The sequence below is a fragment of the Nycticebus coucang genome, chromosome 18 (genome assembly GCF_027406575.1).
Source record: "Nycticebus coucang isolate mNycCou1 chromosome 18, mNycCou1.pri, whole genome shotgun sequence".
Classification (NCBI taxonomy): Eukaryota; Metazoa; Chordata; class Mammalia; order Primates; family Lorisidae; genus Nycticebus; species Nycticebus coucang.
Genome location: NC_069797.1, coordinates 60,095,514 through 60,116,504, shown reverse-complemented (window position 1 = coordinate 60,116,504; position 20,991 = coordinate 60,095,514). Strand labels below are relative to the sequence as shown.

General features: G+C 42.1%; 2 protein-coding genes, 1 non-coding gene and 2 pseudogenes across 3 annotated transcripts in view; 2 read left to right on the top strand and 3 right to left on the bottom strand.

The window, feature by feature from the left end:
• DBF4B (DBF4 zinc finger B) overlaps positions 1-1,104 on the bottom strand; it is a 56,607-nt gene extending 55,503 nt beyond the window's left edge. Inside the window, 1 exon segment of the mRNA XM_053570311.1 lies at positions 1,023-1,104. The gene's annotated coding sequence lies outside the window, so the exon portion shown is untranslated.
• Positions 1,105-1,191: 87 nt separating this feature from the next.
• On the top strand, positions 1,192-18,564 carry CCDC43 (coiled-coil domain containing 43). The gene is made up of 5 exons (XM_053570309.1): positions 1,192-1,452; positions 9,288-9,375; positions 11,360-11,495; positions 13,456-13,514; positions 17,162-18,564. Exons 1-5 carry the CDS (start codon positions 1,243-1,245, stop codon positions 17,347-17,349), a joined length of 681 nt encoding a protein of 226 aa, XP_053426284.1. The 5' UTR covers positions 1,192-1,242; the 3' UTR covers positions 17,350-18,564.
• On the bottom strand, positions 4,794-4,856 carry LOC128571402 (U7 small nuclear RNA). The gene has a single exon (XR_008375821.1). It is a non-coding gene; the product is annotated as a U7 small nuclear RNA (small nuclear RNA).
• LOC128570805 (mitochondrial import inner membrane translocase subunit Tim8 A-like) lies at positions 6,183-6,667 on the bottom strand (annotated as a pseudogene).
• On the top strand, positions 8,401-8,466 carry LOC128571406 (uncharacterized; annotated as a pseudogene).
• Positions 18,565-20,991: the final 2,427 nt, after the last annotated feature.

Sequence of the window (20,991 nt, the reverse complement as noted above, 5' to 3'; positions counted from 1 at the left end):
CCTTAGCAAGAGCAAGACCCTCCTCTCTACTAAAAATAGAAAAACTGGGCCGTGCCCATAGCACAGTGGTTGCAGCGCTGACCACATGCACGGAGGGTGGTGGGTTCGAACCCAGCCGGGGCCAGCTGAACATCAATGACAACTGCAACAAAAAAATAGCCGGGCGTTCTGGCGGGCGCCTGTAGTCCCAGCTACTTGGGAGGCTGAGGCAAGATAATCGCTTAAGCCCAAAGAGTTGCTGTGAGCTGTGATGCGACAGCAGTCTACTGAGGGCGACAGGTGAGACTGTCTCCAAAAAAAAAAGAAAGAAAGAAAAAGAAAAGAAAAACTAGCTGTGCCTGTAGTCCCAGATACTCAGGAGGGTGAGGCAAGAGAATAACTTGAGCCCAAGAGCTTGAGGTTGCTGGGAGGTAAGACTTGCCCGGGCAAGAGTGAGACGCTGTTTCAATAAATAAATAAATAAATAAATAAATAAAATAGACAATAAAAGCATCTCCTCACAGGTCTGTAGGGAGGATTACAAGGTATAATGCATGAAAAGCTCAACACAGTTCCTGGCAGAGGGTAAAGTAGGCATTGAATCCAGGACTGAATAAAAGAAATGATTTGAGGTTGCCTGTCATTTATTGAGCGCCTCCCATGTGTTCTGTACTGCGGTTAAGTACAAAACAGTTAAGTGCAGAGAAGCAACCACAGCACGCTGGAGTGTACTTAACATAGATCGCGGGGACTTCGGTAAAGTTTTCCGGAACTTGAGTTTTGACGGGGAAGGATTTGGCAAAGCGAAGGTGGCAGCAGTCTGCAGCGATGATGGATATTCCGGGCATAGTCAGCAGGCTCCTGCAGGAAAGCTGTGCGGGAGTGGATGGTGTAGCACCCCACCAGTGGGTCTCGTGGACCCACGCGCTGAACCGAAGTTGAGGTCCAGTCCAGTCTAGTTATTAGCCGCGTGACTTTGGCTAAATTATTGAACCTCTCTCAACTTCCCCAACTGTAAAAAAGTGTCTGTTAAGAATACTCACCAAGCAACCCGTGAGAGCACGTGATCGCGCTTACGCGAAAACGATTTAATTACAAGATATAACACGCCTAAGCTAGGTGCCACTGACTGATCGCCACAGGTCGCCTGGGCTCTACGCCTAGCACACAGGGGCGTGGGCTCCTTCGGGCATGCGCGAAGCGGAGCGGCCCGTCAGGCACTGCGGTAAGCGTCCCAGGGGCTAGTAGGACCCTGACCCCAAGATGGCGGCGCCCAGCGAAGTGGCCGCGGCCACCTCTGGCGAAGGCGATGGCGATGGCGGGAGCGGCGGCTTTGGGTTATGGCTGGACGGACGATTGGAGGCGCTGGGGGTGGACCGAGCCGTTTATGGCGCCTACATCTTGGGTGTCCTGCAGGAAGAAGAGGAAGAAGAAAAGCTGGACGCTCTGCAGGGTATCCTCTCTGCTTTCCTGGTGAGTACCCTGGACACATTCCTTCAACATCAGGCCGGCGTCTGAGGACCCATCGGTATTTAGGACCCTTCCTTATCCTACCTGCTGTTTCAGAGGCTCACTGTCTCATCTGGGAGAGGTGTAAAGTTATCTAAGCACTGGATGGTGGGGGAAGGAGTTGCTCCCCAACCAGGTTTTGGGAAGCTTGAAGGTATATAATAAACACAGAGAGGAAGAATGGCTTTTTCTTATTGCTGAGAACCAGGCCCACTGATGCTTGTGGGTGAGCTGAGGAGTGTTCTTCTGACGGCATAGTAATGTCAAAATGGGAGTTTTATCATAAATATCTAACGACCACTTCCACTGTTATCCTTTTTCAATGTTTAGAGCCGGCAATAAAAAGCTCTTGGGATGTCTGTCCCCATCAGGAGGCAGTTCCCATCACGGTCCCATGGCAAAAGCCTGCAGGAAATACTCTTTTGATTCCTGTTTTGGAGGTAGGGATCCAAAAAAGCTAAGCTGGCGGTATAGGTCTTTTCTTGCCTAAGCGGAACTGAAGCAAATGTGCTTGATCCATTACGGCATTGGAAATGCGGTAATCACTGGTGTGTCTGGTGGGGGGAGGAAGTGTAGATGAGAAAGTGGAGCTTTAATGGAGAGTGATAAACTTGGCACTTAGATTCTCAGAAACATATTCACGAATTCAGAAATGTGTACTTTAAGCTGTGTTTCCGTAGTTAGTCACCCAAATGTCCACTTTTTCAACCTGAACCTGATCATTTCTGCTGCCATCATCTCGCCTTTTCCACCCAAGTACACACACTTACTAGATTGGTGGTTATAGAGTTAAATTGGTAACAAATGTTGCCTGTGCTGTCCAATAAATTGTTCTCTTTTAAATACAAGCTCATGAGTACAATTTACTGGCATCATCACTAAATACTGTAGAAGGCCAGTTGCAGTGGCTCATGCCTATAACTTAGCACTCTGGGATGCTGAGCCAGGTGGATCGCCTGATCTCAGGAGTTTGAGACCAGCTTGAGCAAGAGGGAAGACCCGTCTCTACTAAAAATAGAAAATGTAGCTGGGTGTTGTGGCCAGTGCCTTTATTGGGAGGCTGAGGCAAGGGGATTGGTTGAGCCCAAGAATTTGAGGTTGCTGTGAGCAATGATGCCATGGCACTCTACCAAGGGTGGCAGAGTGAGACTGTGTCAAAACAAAAAAACCCACTAACTACTGTAGAAGCTAGAATTGTCTCTGCATTCATGGTTTAGAGGAGATCCTGGAAACCAGACTGCTCCTGTGTCCATTGAAGGCTTTATCCTCTGGCATCTATCATAATGAGCAGGTTTGGAAAATGGACTCATTTGTTAATCTCAAAACCAATGTTTAGGGACTATAAAGAAGATCAAAAGGTATTATGGACCATGGGACAGGAAAGGTGGCTCACACCTGTAATCCAGCAGTTTAGGAGGCTGAGGTGGGAGGATCACTTGAGAACAGGAGTTTGAGGGCAACATAGCAAGACTTTGTCTCTACAAAAAAAAAAAAAAAAAATTAGCCAGTTGTGGAGGCACACTCCTGTAGTCCCAGCTACTCAGGAGACTGAAGTGGGTGGATCCGTTGAGCCCAGGAGTTTGAGGTTACAGTGAGCTATCATCATGCCACTGGGTGACAGAGCAAGACCTTATCTCTAAAGATACTATGAATATATCTAGATATAAATATACATGCTTTGTTTTTTTAAAGGGTAGAGAAGGGTAGAAGGCAGAAAATACTTTTTCAAATCCAACAGTATTTTGAGAAGGCAGAATGGGTGCTAGGAAAAAGTCACTTACACTTGGGGGAAGTGCAGTTCATTGATTGGGCACATGGTTGTAATGTAATACTAGTGCAGCTGTCCCAGATCCTCCTGGCAAAAACCCTTTAAGTTCCAGAGCCCGCTGTGGAGAAATTGGCCTATAAATGAGAAAACTTTAACACAGCTTGTAAGGCAGCTCAGAAGTTCAGTGGAAGTACATACGGTGGAATAAATTCTTTTCTTGGACTCTGACTTTACAGATTGTAAGGGGAAAGAGTAGGAGGCAAACAATTTAAGTCAGTTTTTACATAGTATTTCCAGCTGGAAGGTTTGTAAAAACTCCATGAAAAAGCTGTTATAGTAACTTCAGAACTTTATAGTACCAGCTCACTGACCAGTCCTTTTCTTGGTGTTTTTATTTGGAGCTGTGTACCTGTTGATAGAGGCAGACGTAAGTTTGGCATACAGTGTTAACAGTCTCTTGGTAGATAGGAGAGGCAAAGTTCTAGAAATAGATTTGGTGCTTGTCTATCTCTCATTAAGTAAATTGCAGAAGACAAAATTATCTTTAATGTTGGCTTTCCCCCTTCTGCCCAATTCATATACCATGTTTAATTTTTGTATAGTTTTCCCAACTTCTTCTGTATAGAAACAGACTTTGGGAAGTATTGGCCAGGAATTATATGGCAAAGCAAGAGTCCTGTCCATGAAAAATTGAGGAGTATCTTGTAGAGTGAGAACAGCCAATGAAATGTGGTATATATTAAATACATAGTTCAGTGTGCTGCTTCCTTGGTTAGTCTGGCTACAAAGAGTTTCAGCAGCTCCTGACTGTTGTACCAAATCACTTTCTAGGAAAAACAAAAGCACAGCCAAATCGGTTACCACCTTAGGCTAGGTCTAGGATTCAGTATGAAGACTTTTGATAGGAATAATTGAGGTAAGATTCAAGAATACTGGTATATAGTCAGGAGCAAATAACAGTAAGCAAAACCTTTCTACCATCCTTCTCTTTATTCCTTTCAATAGTACTTGCATTGGTTGGTCGACTGATTCATCAGATTTTTTTTTTGATTCGTCAAATTTTTATTCATGGATTAATGTATACCAGGCATTGCTCTAAGTGCTTGGAGTACCTCAAAGAACAAAACAGGCAGAAACTCTTGTCCTCTTGGGGTTACATTCTAGCAAGGAAAAACATTGTCAGTAAATTACATAGTATGTTACAAAGTCATAAATGCTAGGGGAAAAGAGCATTGTAAAATGATCAGGAGTGGAGTAGAGGGTAGCTTGCAATAGGGTATTATATTTTATGCAGGTGTTAATATGCTAGCCTTCTAAATTGTGTCATGAAGCCGTTTTTCATTTCATGTCTGAGCTGTCATCTTAATGCCTTGAATATATATATCAGGTACCTTCTGAATAAATAAATGAAGAAATAGATAAATGAATTTAGTTTGGTTTGTGTAAGGAGACTGGAGAAATAAATTATTTTGTCCTTCAAGAGCACCTTTTCTCTTTCGCCTCCATTCCTTGTTCTTTTTTTCCCCTGTCTGTGGTGGGGGGCATTTTCCAGTTGTTACTGGAAACCTGCTAGACAAATTCTAAAGAAGCTGTAACACTTTCTTTTTCTTTTCTTTTCTTTTTTTTTTGAGACAGTCTCACTATGTTGCCTTCAGTAGAGTGCCGTGGCACCACAGCTCACAGCAACCTCTAACTCTTGCGCTTAAGTGATTCTCTTGCCTCAGCTTCCCACGTAGCTGGGATTACAGGTGCCCGCCACAAGGCCGGGCTATTTTTTGATTGCAGTTGTTGTTGTTTAGCAGGCCTGGGCCAGGCTCAAACCCACCGGCACCCTACTCCCTGTGTATGTGGCCGGCACCCTACTCCCTGAGCTACAGATGCTGAGCCATGTAACACTTTCTTGTTCTTTCCCCACCTCTCTTCCTTTGTTTTCCCAGCTAGGGATTTGAGTGGGGAATCCATGAACTATTAGAACTCTGAACCAAAGAAGTTCTGTGTGTTTAGCACATGCTACGAGGATGCAGGGTATAATAAGGACTTCTTTGTTTGGTGCAAAAAGGATAGCTACAATAAGTCTGTGTTCTGACTCTCCATTTTTTTTTTTCTTTGGGAGATGGTATCATAGAATGGTTAAGAACATGAGTTCTGAGCTGGAGTGCTTGGGTAGAAATCCTATTTAATCCATTATTACTTACATGACTTTGGACTTGTTAACTAACCTCTGTGTTTTGGTTTCCTCAAAAAAAAATTTTTTTTAATCTCATAGTAGGTTTTATTTCAGTGATCAAAATAATGCAGTAAATAGAATCTATACTGCTTTAACATTAGACATGCACCTCTAGCTGAAACTCCTATTAATTTTTGACTGGCCTAAATCTTTACAACTTATTTAGGCACATCTTTAAATTATCTGTGCCCTGATATACAGGGTAAAGTTAACTCCTTCCTTGTGGCTGTCAGTAATGAGAATTACGTTCACAAGATAGATTTCTTTGCAGTTAAAGGCCTCTAGATTCTGACTTCCTGTAATAGCTTGAGACCATACTTTAATATAAATCACAGAATAGGGAGGGAAATAATCTAGAAAGCTGAAGTGCACTGTATGAACACTCTATGGATCTTTTTTTCCAACAATGATAATTGACCACTAGATAAGGAGGCTCATAGTTAAGTGCCAAATTATACTTCCTCCACTGCCATACTTTCTGAAAGACACACTGCTCTCCCCAAAAATCTGAAATGAATACACATAAGTGAGAGATTTTACCTATGTAGTCCCTCTATCAAATTACAGAAAGCAGTTCCACTATCAAAATTACAGGAAGCAGTTAAGGGGACTTTAAGAAAAGCATAGTTTCACACACAGTAATACACATCTAATAGTTTTCCATTCATCTGTCAATTATTTTCACAAGATTGGCATTAAAAAACACAACCAAATACAGATATAACCCTCAAGTCCCCACACACAAAAATTGGTCTTTGTTCATTCTTAGATGATATGATGTCCCAAGAGTGACAGAAGGTGGGAGCCAATCTCCCCATAGCCATTTCTTAAATCATCTCATAAACAGCTCTTCATTTCTTGAACTACCTTCCTCTTCCAAAGAGGTAAAGCTGAGATCAGTCAGAAAGGCTTTCTGAGAAGACTGGCTTGGATTTCTGGATCTGTTCCAGTTGGTTCAAGATGAATTGGCTTGTATCAATGAAGCACTCAACGCAGTTCACAAAACAGGCTTCAGCCCACTGTCCAACTTTGGCCCAGGCTTGTCCACACACTTCTCCCAACAAATTCGGTCATCTGGTGCACCAGCTGCTGGAAGCGCTGTTTCTGAGTCTCTACCTCAATGAAATGCTGCAACTGCGGGTCCACGGCGCCCAAACCGCCGCGGAGGAAGAAGAGGAATCCATCCCAGCGAGACCACGAGTGTGGAGACCAACTCCGCCGCAACTCACCGACCTTCACGTGTCTCCGCGACACAACCGGAGCCACAGCCCCTCCTCACCTATAAATTGAGAGTAATAATAGTACTTACTTAATGAGATTATTTTAAAAATTGGGAGTTTTCACGTATAGCTTTTAGCCTGGCACGTAGTAATCACTTAGAAAATGTGAACTGTGACAGCTTGCCTCGAGGGTAGAACATGAAGGTGATGAAAACGGCTATAATGAAGATGGAAGGAAATGGCCATATTTGTTGAATGCCTATTTTTTGTCAAGTAGGGTAGGCACTTATACACATTTTCATTTATCCTAACTAAAATCACGGGAAAGTGTGACGATCAGAAAGTTAAGAAACTTGCTTACACATCTGGGATTTGAACTTAAGTATGTCTGATACCAAAGACAACATTTTCATTATACCATGTTGAAGATGAAGATTGTTTGGAATGTAGAACGTGTATGCATCCTTAGATAAAATGGATTAGAGGGATGGTTGGATAGGTGGCCATCTAGTCACGTATCTCCTCCCCTCCACCCCCCAGTTAGAGTCTTGCTCTGTTGCCAGGTTAGAGTGTAGTGGCATTATCATAGCTCCCTGCAACCTCAAACTCCTGGGCTAGAGCAGTGCTTCTGCCTCAACCTCTAGAGTAGCTGGGACTATAGGCATGAACCACCATGCCTGGTTGATTTTTCTTTATTTTTAGTAGAGACAAGGTCTCGCTCTTGCTCAGGCTGATCTCCAACTCTTGGCCTCAAGCTATTCTCCCACCTCAGCCTCCCAGAGCACAAGAATTATAGGCATGAGCCACTGCACCCCACCAGTGTATCTCATACTTATGATGTGTCAGCAAGGTCATGATATGTTCCAAGATGAATGTTGATTAACCTTAGAGAACATTCTGAACGTATCAGCCAAGGAAGATTTCACAGAGCAGAATATTAGGCAACACGTTTTTGTTCCAAAAGCATGGGGTTGTGTTGGGGAAAAGGGAAATTTTGTTTGTTTGTTTGTTTTTGGAGATAGAGTCTCACTTTGTCGCCCTTAGTAGATTGCTGTGGCATCATAGTCCACAGCAACCTCAAACTCCTGGGCTCAAGCACTCCACTCGCCTCAGCCTCCCCAGTAGCTAGGACTATAGGTGCCGGACACAATGCCTGGCTATTTTTTAGAGATGGGGTCTCACTCTTGCTTAGATCTCAAATTCGTGAGCTCAAGCAATCCACCTGCCTCAGCCTCCCAGAGTGCTAGGATTACGTGCATGAGCCACTGTGTCCAACCTGGAAAAGGAGATGTTGACCAAAGGGTACAGAATTTTAAGCTGGAGGAATATGCTATAGTGAAGTGTTGTGTGGAATGGTGACTATAATAAATAATTCCAGCTTTCAGAAGCCAAGGTGAAAGGATTGCTTGAAACCAAGAGTTCCACACCAGCCTGGGCAACATAGCGAGACCCACCTCCCATCTCTACAAAAAAAATTAGCTGGCCACGGTAGCATATGCCTATAGTCCTTACTACTTGGGGTCCTGTCATGGGAGGATCACTTGAGCCCAGGAGTTCAAGGCTGAATGAGCTGTGATTGGGGCTACTGTACTCCAGCCTGGGCAACAGAATCCATTGTATATTTCAAAATTGCTAGAAGACTCCCCACTCCAACCCCTAGCAAGGAAAGCAAAGGAAGAGAAGAGAAAAGGACAGGGAAGTGTTGCAGCTCCTTTAGAATTTGTCCAGCAGATTTCTAGTAACAACTGGACTAGATAGCCACAAAATGTTTCATGACGAAAATATGATGTAACTATGTGAGATGATGGTTTTGCTAACTAGTTTATCCTACAGTGTAAAAATATATCAAACATCACAGAGTAACATATATATAATATATACAATTTTTTTGTCAATTAAAAATAAAATGAGTAAAATATTATAAGAGGGAATAAGGAGGATTACTTTTTTTTCTCACCAAAAGATTGGTGAGAATCTTTTTCCCCTGGAGTGTACCAAAAGGAGCAGGTGCTTTTGACCTAGTATGGCTTCTGGGACACACAAACAAGATAACTTCTCTGGTCAGAGCCTCAGAAGAGAAACATACTCTGTTCTGTGACTCCCAGACCCTTCCCATGATTGCAACTGTGCCCTCTGCATAGGCTTTTTTTTTTTTTTTTTTGAGACAGAGTCTTATTATGTCACCCTACTGTGGCATCACAGCTCATAGCACCCTCAAACTCTTGGGCTTAAGTGATTCTCTTGCCTCAGCCTCCCGAGTAGCTGGGACTACAGGTGCCTGCCACAATGTCTAGCTGTTTTTTGTTGCAGTTGTCTTTGTTGTTTAGCAAGCCTGGGCTGGGTTTGAACCATGGGGATGACACCCCTTTGTACCTGGCAGCCAGTCACGGACACCATGATATTGTATAGAAGCTATTAAAGTAAAAGCTGACGTTAATGTAGCGAATGAGCATAGGAATGCTCTATGCCTGCACTATGTCTGTTTAGCGCCATAACCACTGTGCTACAGGTGCCTGCGTAGGCTTTTTTATAGTTGTTTTTGAGGCCTCTCTCATGAAATTAACTATTCTACTTTTTTAACTAGGAAGAAGATTCCCTCCTTAATATCTGCAAGGAGATTGTGGAGCGATGGTCGGAGACTCAGAATGTTGTCACCAAAGTGAAAAAAGAAGGTAGAGTTGGAATTTCTGTATCTCACCTCCAGGGCCTTTTCCAGCAGCTTTGAGGGGAAAAGATTTTTTCATTTTCCCCTTTGGATGCTCATTTTCCCTAAGATAATTTACATCGGCAAACACATAGCAGCCTACTTTAACATTTTATTGAACATTAGTTTCTTTTTCTCTTTTTGGATTTTTCCATTTTAGCTGACCACAGTTATCTTCATTGTGTTTTTACCTTTTTTCCCCCATCTTCTTTTCACTACATTGCAAATATGAGGTCAACTATATTTTTCCCACCTTTGTCTGTGAGTTTTGTCCACAGGCATCTCTCCATCCTTTTTGCAGATGCTGACAAAGGCTCCATTTGCCACTAGATCCTCTGCCACCTGGTTTTAGGTCCCAAAACAGGCATAGTGCAGGCATAGAGCATTCCTATGCTCATTCGCTACATTAACGTCAGCTTTTACTTTAATAGCTTCTATACAATATCATGGTGTCCGTGACTGGCTGCCAGGTACAAAGGGGTGTCATCCCCATGGTTCATTACATTGATACATACCCCCACTATGATCAGCATCTCAATCACAGCAGAGTGGCCCTGTTGGTAGGCCCCGTGCCAAGGGAGGAAGCCATGATCATCCCCCCTGGTTGAGGTCATTTTCCAGTGTTGCATAGCAACAGTGTTGCCCTCCAGCTCTGAGTGAAAATGTTGTCCCCCTGAGTCCCACTCTGAGTCTCCAGGATTGAGGGAGCCTGGGGACTATAGAGGGTGAGAAGGAGGATGAGCCCCAAGCTTTGCCCTATATGGGAGAGAAGTGTTGGGGGTGGGAGTCTGTGAAGGAGTTTGAGATACCAGGTAGATTCCTGACTTCTGGGTTGCCTGAATTTATTTTAAAATATGGCAAAATATTCTTTTTTTTTTTTTTTTTAGAGACAGAGTCTCACCATGTCACTCTCAGTAGAGTGCTATGGTGCCACACCTCACAGCAAATTCAAACTTTTGGGCTTAAGCGATTCCCTTGCCTCAGCCTCCCAAGCTACAGGCGCCTGCCACAACGCCTGTCTATTTTTTGCTTTCAGTTGTCATTGCTGTTTAGCAGACCCAGGCTGAGCCTGAACCCGCCAACTTTGATGTATGTGGCTGGCGCCCTACTCACTGAGCTACGGGTGCCAAGCCAGCAAAACATTCTTTTTTTTTTTTTGGCAGTGACTTTTTTTTTTTGTAGAGACATAGTTTCACTTTATGGCCATTGGTAGAGTGCCGTGGCCTCACACAGCTCACAGCAACCTCCAACTCCTGGGCTTAAGCGATTCTCTTGCCTCAGCCTCCCAAGTAGCTGGGACTACAGGCGCCCACCACAACGCCCAGCTATTTTTTTGGTTGCAGTTTGGCCGGGGCCGGGTTTGAACCCGCCACCCTCGGTATATGGGGCCGGCGCCTTACTGACTGAGCCACAGGCGCCGCCCAGCAAAACATTCTTAATCTAACAATTTAACTGCCTTAAGCATAAACATGAAAGGAACCAGTTTAAGTTGATTCCGTATTCTTTCTTAGGTTTCCGGGATGAGAGGGAAGAAAGTTGAATGTTTGGAAGAACTTAATTTTCTATAGTTCAAATGCAGTGCTTTTTACCCACCCCCACCCTTTTTTTTTTTTTTTGCAGTTTTTGGCCTGGGCTGGGTTTGAACCCACCACCTCCGGCATATGGGGCCGGCACCCTACTTCATGAGCCACAGGCACCGCCCTTCACCCCTTTTTTAAAAGCAGCTGAATATATAAAACAAAACGAGAGCTTCTCTGATTAAAGGCAGATACAAAGCCTGGCCCGTATGGCCTTTCCTTGCCTTTCTCACTGGCCTCTAAGTCACACAGGGGCTTTTAGGAGGCAGCAGATTCCAATGTCTTATAGTACAAGTGCTCGCTGGGTGGATAGTGGTTCAGTGAGTTTGTTTTCTCTCATGTAATCTTCTTGTTCTTCCTTCCACTATCTCTCAGATGAGGTTCAGGCCATTGCGACTCTAATTGAGAAGCAGGCACAGATTGTGGTAAAACCCAGGATGGTGTCAGAAGAAGAGAAGCAGAGAAAAGCTGCCCTCCTGGCCCAGTATGCTGATGTGACAGATGAAGAGGAATATCCTTTCTGGGGTCTTGGCACCATTCCCTGAGGCTCAAGCCCGAATGTTTACTGGTTTACAGTGACCTTTGGAAAGTTGCCCGATTTTCTCTATAGCTTAACTTCCCCCCTCTAAAGTGGCAGTGATTTGTGGCCCTTTTGGCTATGAGGAATGATATTGGAATAGTTGATACTAGACTTGTGTTTTTCTTTTTTTTTTTTTCAATTTTTTTTTTTTTTTCTTTGTAGAGACAGAGTTTCACTTTATGGCCCTTGGTAGAGTGCTGTAGCGTCACACAGCTCACAGCAACCTCCAACTCCTGGACCTAGGCGATTCTCCTGCCTCAGCCTCCCGAGTAGCTGGGACTACAGGCGCCCGCCACAACGCCTGGCTATTTTTTTGTTGCAGTTTGGCCGGGGCCGGGTTTGAACCCGCCACCCTTGGTATATGGGGCTGGCGCCCTGCTCACTGAGCCACAGGGGCTGCCCTAGACTTGTGTTTTTCAACACATCAGAATATTCCTAAAAACTTCAGTGTAAAACAAATGATGCGTTAATGGGCCAATTATATTGTGCTTTCAGAAAAGAAGATATATCTATGATTCCTAATATTGTATAACACTTTCTCCTTTTTTTAGAGAAAGGGTTTCACTCTGCCCACTTGTGTGCAGTGGCATAATCATAGCTTATTACAGCTTCAAACTGCTGGGCTCAGGCAATCCTCCTGCTTCAACTTCTTGAGTAGCTGGGACTACAAGTATGTGCCACAGTGCTGGGCTAATATAGATATAGATATAGATTTTTTTTTGGTGGCGGTGGGATCTCCCCATGTTGTCCAGCCTCATCATAAACTACTGGCCTCAACTGATCCTTTTGCCTCAGTCTCTAGGAGTCTCAATCCTGTTGGGATTACAGGTGTAAGCCACTGTACCCAGCCTACATAACATGTCTATATAACATGTTTTTTTTTTTTTTTGGCTGGGGCTGGGTTTGAACTCGCCACCTCTGGCATATGGGGCCGGCGCCCTACCCCTTTGAGCCACAGGCGCCGCCCTATAACATGTTTTTAGACAGTGTGCTATCACATATACAACCCATCTTATGTTCTTTCCCTGTCAATGAGGAAACCAGGGCACTTAAGAGGTGATTGTGTGATCAGAGGCATTCAGAATTAGTGGTGAAACCAGGACTAGAACCTGGTTATTTTTGGATGAAGGATTCTCAAAATTTGGAGCAGTTTCATTTGAATCTTCTTTTTTTATGTGAACACATAGTTAAAAGTAAGCCTGAAACTCCAAGTAGCGCCCAAGTAGAACTGAGATGTGAGTGGGAACTATGCAAAAAGGAAATGTTGCTATGAGGGGCTGGTTAGTTCAAACTTCAGATTTATTTAGGAAATGCTTCACTTACAGAGCCTATTTGAACAAAGTATGAGCCACAGTATGCAGTGGACATCATACCGGAAATGTCACCTGTTAATCACTAGTGTAGGAAAGAATTTTTGACACTTTGAGGCTGGTTTCTCTTCTGGTTCTTTTCCTCATGACTTCTCGCCAGGGTTGGCAAAGTTATGGTTCAAATAATAAAATTTCAGTTCTTGGGCTAGAAAATAACTTTCAAAGCAGTGGTTCTCCTGGAGGACTTGTTAAAACAGATTGCTGGGCTTTATGGCACCAGAGTTTCTGATTTAGTCAGTTTGGGGTAGGGCATAAGAATGTGCATTCCTAACAAGTTCCCTGGGGGGTCTGGGACACAAACTTTTCAGCCTCTAAGAAAAGGATCTGACAAAAGGTCTGAACAATCTTCCCTAAGTTGAGATTTCCAAAGATCAGTCTCTTGGGTTTATTGTCATGTCCCGACAGTGTTCTTTCTCCATTCAGTGTGCTTTACCTAGCCACAGTCTATTGCATGTTTTCTACTGTTAGGTTGGAATGTGCCAAATTTTGTTTTCCATACAACTTTCCTTAACATCACTCACTGAAGCAGATGAGAAGGATGATTCAGGTGCCACCACAATGAACATTGGTTCTGACAAATGTATCCTTCTGTGTCCATCCTCGTGTGTTTCTCCATAGAATCCTCTGGAGGGTCAGTTTTATTTTACTGTCATTGCCAGGGCCTTTCTTTACTTCCAAGAAATCATAGCATGCCAGCCCTGGAAGCCCCATTCCTAGGACAGCCCCAGATAGATTAGCTTGAAGGAGGAATTTCTAAGGGAAAATAAGAATCTACACTCTCTGTATGTAGCTCTGGGTTGTCTAGCACTATGGAAACAATTTTATTTTTATTCTCAAAAACCTAATAATTTTTGGGAAAGAAAATACAAACATACTTTAAGCTTAAAATATGGACATATTGAAACATATGTGCTGAGGAAGTTCTGTACCAACAGAATAATTTATGAGATCCTTCCTAAGAAGGCAGATTTAGAAATCCACCTAAAGGCGAGGAGTATGGTGGATTATCAGAGGCAGGAAGATTATTTCAGGGAGACTCATTTGAAAGCAGTAAAGTACAAAAGTCATTATAGAGAGGCCCTTGTCTGTATTAACAGATTTTATTTTTAAAGTCATAAAAAATGAGGGGTAAATTTTTTGGCTAGGTATTTTGTAACTAAATTGTTAAACTCTTCCTATTGCCTGCATAATCAGTGTTTATATTTTTCACTTAAGCTTTAGTTCTAGGGAAAACAAATTGATAAAGTTTAGTAAGGTTAAACATCTTAACTCTTTTAAAGTGTTTTAATAGTGCCAAATACGTAAACATTTAGTCAGTTAAATTGATACTCTATTGGCTAAAATTAGCCTAGATTTTCCAATAATATTCTGCCATTGAATAATGTTAAGTACTTATTCTAGGAAGAAATATTCTAATATTTTAACACATCGTTGACTGGTCATGAGTTAACTTGTGTTTTTATGCCTAAACATTGTTGATTAATCACCTGTTAACTCATATTTGTACTTGCATTAGCTATTGCAATTTTTAAAAACCACAGGGTACTGTAGGAGATTGTAAAAGCTTTCTTGACTGTGTTGACTCTGTTCACTTTATTATAAAAAATTATTTTTATAGATATTCAGTTTTGTTTTGTTTGCAGTTTTTGGCCGGGGCTGGGTTTGAACCTGTCACCTGTCCAGTATATGGGGGCCGGCCGCCCTACTCCTTGAGCCACAGGCACTGCCTGATATTCAGGTTTTTATTACAATTCTAGTATTGTCATAATTTCAACCATGATGGATTGTGATGGTAAAGAATTTTTCAGTGAATTATATGCAGATGCTTTATCTGTCCAAGTGCTTTTGAAATATTTTGTGGTGATCTGGAAAATGATAGCTTATCAGAAGACAGTTCTGATAAATAAAATCTGATATTAGACAACCAAAACAGCAAAAAAGATATGTAAGGGTCGGGCGAAGTGGCTCATTCTAGGAAGCACTCTGGGAGGCCGAGGCCAGTGGAGTGCCTGAGTTCATGAGTTTGAGACCAGCCTGAGCTAGAGCGAGATCCCATCTCTAAAATAGCTGGGTGTTGTGGCGGGCGCCTGCAGTCCCAGCTACTTGGGAGGCTGAGGCAAGAGAATCACTTGAGCCTAAGAGTTTGAGGTTGCTGTGAGCTATGACGCCATAGCACTCTACCCAGGGTGACAAAGTAAGACTCTGTCTCAAAAAAAAAAAAAAAAAGAAATGTAGTAGAATCTCATAGTGAAAGTGATTTTGATGAAGAATGGACTGAAAATGATATCACATCAACCTTGGAAGATTATACAAATATTTCTGGTCCACAGAGTATCAGTGAAGAGATGGATATACTTTTTTTTTTTTTGAGACAGAGCCTCAAATTGTCACCCTGGGTAGAGTGCTGTGGCATCACAGCTCACAGCAACCTCCAACTCCTGGGCTCAAGCGATTCTCCTGCCTCTGCCTCCCAAGTAGCTGGGACTACAGGTGCCGCTGCAACTCCCGGCTATTTTTTGGTTGCAGCCATCATTGTTGTTTGGCGGGCTCGGGCTGGATTCGAACCCAGCAGCTCAGGTGTATGTGGCTGGCACCTTAGCCGCTTGAGCCACAGGCGCCGAGCTGGATTTACTTTTTGATAATGATTTTTTTGATTTAGTTACTCCTTAAACCAATTTATACTCCCACCAAATGGAACAATTTTAGAAAAACTCTGCTAAAACTTACCATATATGGAAGTTACCACTAGTGATACAACGAAGTTACTCAGTTTATGGATATTGGACAAACAACAATAACAAAAACACATTGCAGAGATTACTGGTCAACAGACCCTTTGGTTAAAATGCCAATATTTCCTAAAACTATACCCAGAATGAGGTCAAGCAAATCCTTACTTTTTTTCATTTTAGTGATAATTCACAAGCTACTCTAGTGAAGACAGATTTTAGAAAATTAGGCCCTTTTTGGATTACAAAATTTTAGTCTTTGTGTATACTGACAGGAGTTATTCCTAGGTGAAGCAATGGTACTATACAGAGGACACATCAGCTTCAGAACATATACAATCCAGCAGATAACAAAATGTGGGATTTTAGTGAGAATGCTTTGTAAAAGTGAGACTGGCTACATATGCAACTTTAAGATAGGTAAAAAGGGCTTCATGCCTGTAGCTCAGCAACTAGGGTGCCAGCCACATGCACTGGAGGTGATGGGTTGGAATCCAACCCCAGCCTGCCAAACAGCAATGACAACTACAGCCAAAAAATAGCCGGGTGTTGTGGTGGGCGCCTGTAGTCCCACTACTTGGGAGGCTGAGGCAAGAGAATTGCTTCAGCTCAAGAATTAAAGGTTGCTGTGAGCTGTGATGCCATGGCACACTCTACCCAGGGTGACAAAAAAAAAAAAAGGTAAAAAGTTACAAGAAATTATATTACCCATCTTAGAGCCATATTTGATTCTTGGCATCATGTATATACCAAGATAATGATTACAGCTGAAATATTATTGGAAAACACTAGTCTGTGGTACTACAAGAGAGAACCGTGGCTTGCCAGAAGTCCTAAAGAAAAGTCAAAAAATTTTCAGAGAGGGGAAGTGACTTTTGCAGAAAGGACCCATTGTTCTTATCACATGGAAAGATAAAGGGCTAGTGGTATAATACCAGTGACATGGGATAGCTCTGCATAAAAAAATTGCCTGTCTGGGCGGCACCTGTGGCTCAGTGAGTAGGGCATCGGCCCCATATACCAAGGGTGGCAGGTTTGAACCCAGCCCCGGCCAAACTGCAACACAAAAATAGCCGTGCATTGTGGTGGGTGCCCGTAGTCCCAGCTACTCGGGACGCTGAGGCAAGAGAATCGCCTAAGCCCAAGAGCTGGAGGTTGCTGTGAGCTGTGATGCCATAGCACTCTACTGAGGGTGACAAAGTGAGACTCTGTCTCTAAAAACAAAAAACAATTGCCTGTCAACAATGTTTAAATTTTAGGTTAAGATAAGCCTGAATGTGATTCTTACTCCAAGGGATATTTTTAAGATTTGGTAATGGTAGCTATAGGATTTTCAATTAGACCAAAGATAAACATAGGAACTTTTTTTTAGGCTAGCAATAGGTAGAGACTATTCAGGACTCAGCATGTGGAGAGAAGTCAGTCAGAATGAGGAAAGAGAGCAGTAGTTGTGATCTGTGTGACTCGTTCTCTAATCCCTTCCTTAACTCACCTGTAGCCCTTTTCCGAAACACCAATGTGGAAGATGTCCTCAATGCCCGAAAACTGGAGCGAGACTCACTTAGGGATGAGTCCCAAAGGAAGAAGGAACAGGACAAGCTGCAGAGGGAAAGAGACAAACTGGCCAAACAGGAGCGCAAGGAAAAGGAAAAGAAAAGGACACAGAGAGGGGAACGAAAGCGATAACCTTCGCCTAGTCTATTTCCCCCATCCATGAACTTCATCACACAGCAACTGGTTGTGCACATGTATATTTAAGGGAAATGAGAAAACATTGCAAAGTGGTTTCCCAAGGCATTTCCCCTTTTGTTTACATGGTCAAAAGGAAAATCACAATCACTTTTAATTACAAAATGTGCCAGTTTTGGTGGTGTGGGCAGTCAGATTATTACAGTTGATGTCTATACCAAAGATCTGGAATGGGGGCAACCTTTATATTTTAATACTAAAGTCCTATGCTCCTTTGGCCACTTTATAAGTCTTCCCTCACCTTCTGTAAATAGCAAAAGGATTCAGAAAGCTAACAGCTACAGTTTTCATCCTGAAGTGGAAACATGATCCCTCCTTCCCTCAGATGAAATGTGGGAGGTTCATGCGTTGGAGGCAGTATTCACTCTTAAATGTAACGTTGTTTTATGGTTGAAATAGCTAATGAAGAGCCCTCCCTGGCTCCCAGATTTTATGTTACATGGCAGCAAAGTAGGAAAATGTGAAGAAATTAATAGAGGCTGTCCTGGAGCTGAGAATGATTTTTAAAAACATTTTAGCCAATGGGAGGAAAAGAAGTAACTTAAAATAGAGATAGTTACATGTTTTTCCTCATCTAGGCTATTTTTTTTTTTTTGGTAGGGATGTGTCACTGTTGGATGCAAGAATATCATTGTTAACTAAATTCATTTTTTTACAATCATGAATCCTCTTGAGTGCTAGTAGAGATTTTAGTACTGATTTTCCCTAAAACCTGAGTATTAATACGTAATAATTCCTGGGTTAGGGAAGCTGAGGGAATTGCCCTTTTAAGGAAGAAACACTGGAAATCTCTGCTAACATGAAGATATTTGTGTGTACATAGTAGGCACTGAACAAATTTATTGAATAACTGAATGTAAAAACTGCTTGGGAAAGTCAAAAATGAGTAGGAACTCTCCATTTCTACTCCTGTCACAAGCCACATTTAATTATAAATAAGGCTCTGCTCTGCTTCAGGTAGCAGACTGTCTAGAAGTCTAAAGAGAACAATTTCTCTGACAAGACAGAAAATAGATATTTTATACCAGGGGCTGGCAAACTACTCCCAAATTTGGCCCAGTCTGGTTTTGTATGGTGCAAACCAAAAATGGTTTTTAGATTTTTAAAGGGTTAGGAAAAATACGTGACAGAGACCATATGTGGTCTGTAAAACTTAAAATATTTATTATCTGGCCCTTTGTAGGAAAGGTTTGCCAGCCTCTGTTTTATGCCATTAACTATGAGATTAACAAAAACTTTTACCTTTTTTATGCAGAAAGTAAAAAAAAGAGCATGGTTAAGGAAAAGGAGATGTGTTGCCTCTTCATATACTCCTATAACCGTGGCATTTCAGAAAACAAATGAAAAAACACCTTTTAAAAAATAAATTTTATTTAAATCACTGTCTTCCTTTGATTTCTTTCATCTACCCATGGGAATAAAATGTGTTTGAGTAGTCAATTAGGAATGTGTTGATTTATATTTCAGGTGTGGTTTTTATTAGCTCTATAAACTTATATTCCACAGTGGAACATCTTCCTGGAATCCATAAATTCTCAGTTTTCTTTGCTGTAAAGTAGAGGTTAGATCAAGAAGATTTATCATGTTTTTTTGAAACATCAGTAAATCGGCTTTGAAATACTATTGGAGTCTTAGTTCTTCATGTGGTAGTTAGCAACAGGCTATGGCTATGGAATTTGGTAACGCTTATATTAATAACCCTTATTTTGGGATTTGGTCTGTTCTCACTTTGACTTTTGTCTCTGAAGGAGTCAGGTTAGATAAATGGACCTTTGAAGGATACTTGTTTCCATCTGTTAGTAGTTGATGTCACAGTTAAGTATGCAGTCAAACTAATGCTTATAACCAAAAAAAAAAAGAATCACCTCATTAGGCTTTGAATAAGGGTATCCACTTAACTCAGGTGCTAATGCTATAGGTCTAAAATGTCTAGTATTGCAATGGACAAAACCACATCTTAATTGGTAGCATTGAGTTATAGGCTAAATTTGAGATTTTAGTCATAATAGTAATTCCCAACCCTCTAAAACTTTACAGTAGCAAATTATTCAAGTGGGAAAGGATATCGACATAATTTTTAAGTACCTTTGTATAAATTGCTTTTTCCATTAAAAAAAAACAAATAAGTATGTCAAATTCTTTTGGATAAAAAATGGGAGCATCAAGACTGGGTGTGGTGGCTTGCGCCTATAATCCTAGCACTCTTGAGAGGCTGAGGCAGGTGGATTGCCTGAGCTCAGGAGTGAAAGAGTGAGACCTCTTCTCTAAAAATAGCCAGGCGTGGGCGGCACCTGTGGCTCAAGGAGTAGGGTGCCGGTCCCATATGCCAGAGTTGGCGGGTTCAAACCCAGCCCTGGCCAAAAACCACAAAAAAAAAAAAAAAATAGCCAGGCGTTGTGGCAGGCATCTGTAGTCCCAGCTACTCAGGAAGCTGAGGCAAGAGAATCGCTTGAGCCCAAAAGTTTGAGGTTGCTGTGAGCTATGACACCATGCACTCTACCAAGGGTGACAAAGTGAGACTCTGTCTCCAAAAAAAAAAAAAGAAATGGAACATCACTTTTATCAGTTTCACTGCAAACTTTTGTAATGATTTTGTTTTTGTAGGTTATAATTCAGAAGTACAATACAGGCTAGGTGCAGCAGCACAAACCTGTAATCCTAGCACTCTGGGAGGCTGAGGTGGGAAGATTGCTTGAGCTCAGGAGGTTGCGACCAGCCTAAGCAAGAGTGAGACCCCATCTCTACTAAACAAAAATTAGCCAGATGTGGTGGCATGTACCTGTAATCTTAGCTACTTGGGAGGCTGAGGCAGGAGGAATGCTTGAGCCCAGGAATTTGAGGTTACAGTGTGCTGTGATGATACCACTGCACTTTGGTCTGGAGTAACAGAATGAGACTCTGTCCCACTCCAAAGGAAAAAAAAAAGTATAATACGTAAGAACCACTAGATGGTTCAATAGGTAGGTATACTATTGAAAGGGACAATCAACTAATTTTAAAATAATCTGGTTACATGTGATTAATAAATTTTCAAAAAACTTTTTTAAGTCTTTAAACTTCAAAATATTAAGGGGGTATAAATGTTTTAGGTTACATTTATACCTAAAATGGATGGTTTTCGTAATGCTTGAGTCCCAGCTTTTGGTGTGCCTATCACTCAAATAGGATTCATTGTACCCATTAGGTAGATTTGTCCCCCTCCCCTGCTCCCCTCACTTGATTTCCACTGAGTTTTTCTCATCTCTATGCATATCTGTATTTATTGGTTAGTTCCAATTTAATAATACATGTGGTGTTTGTTTTTCCATTCTTAAGATACTTCACTTCCAGTTCCATGTAGATTGTTACAAAAGGTCATTAATTCATCTTTTTTTGCTTTTTTTTTTTTTTAATTTGGCCGGGGCTGGGTTTGAACCCGCCACCTCCGGCACATGGGACCGGCGCCCTACCCGCTGAGCCACAGGCGCCGCCCTAATTCATCTTTTTTATCTTGAACTCATGACCTCAAGTGATCCTACTATCTCAGCCTCTCAAAATTGCTAGGATTACTGGCGTGAGCCACTTTGCCCAGTTGAATCT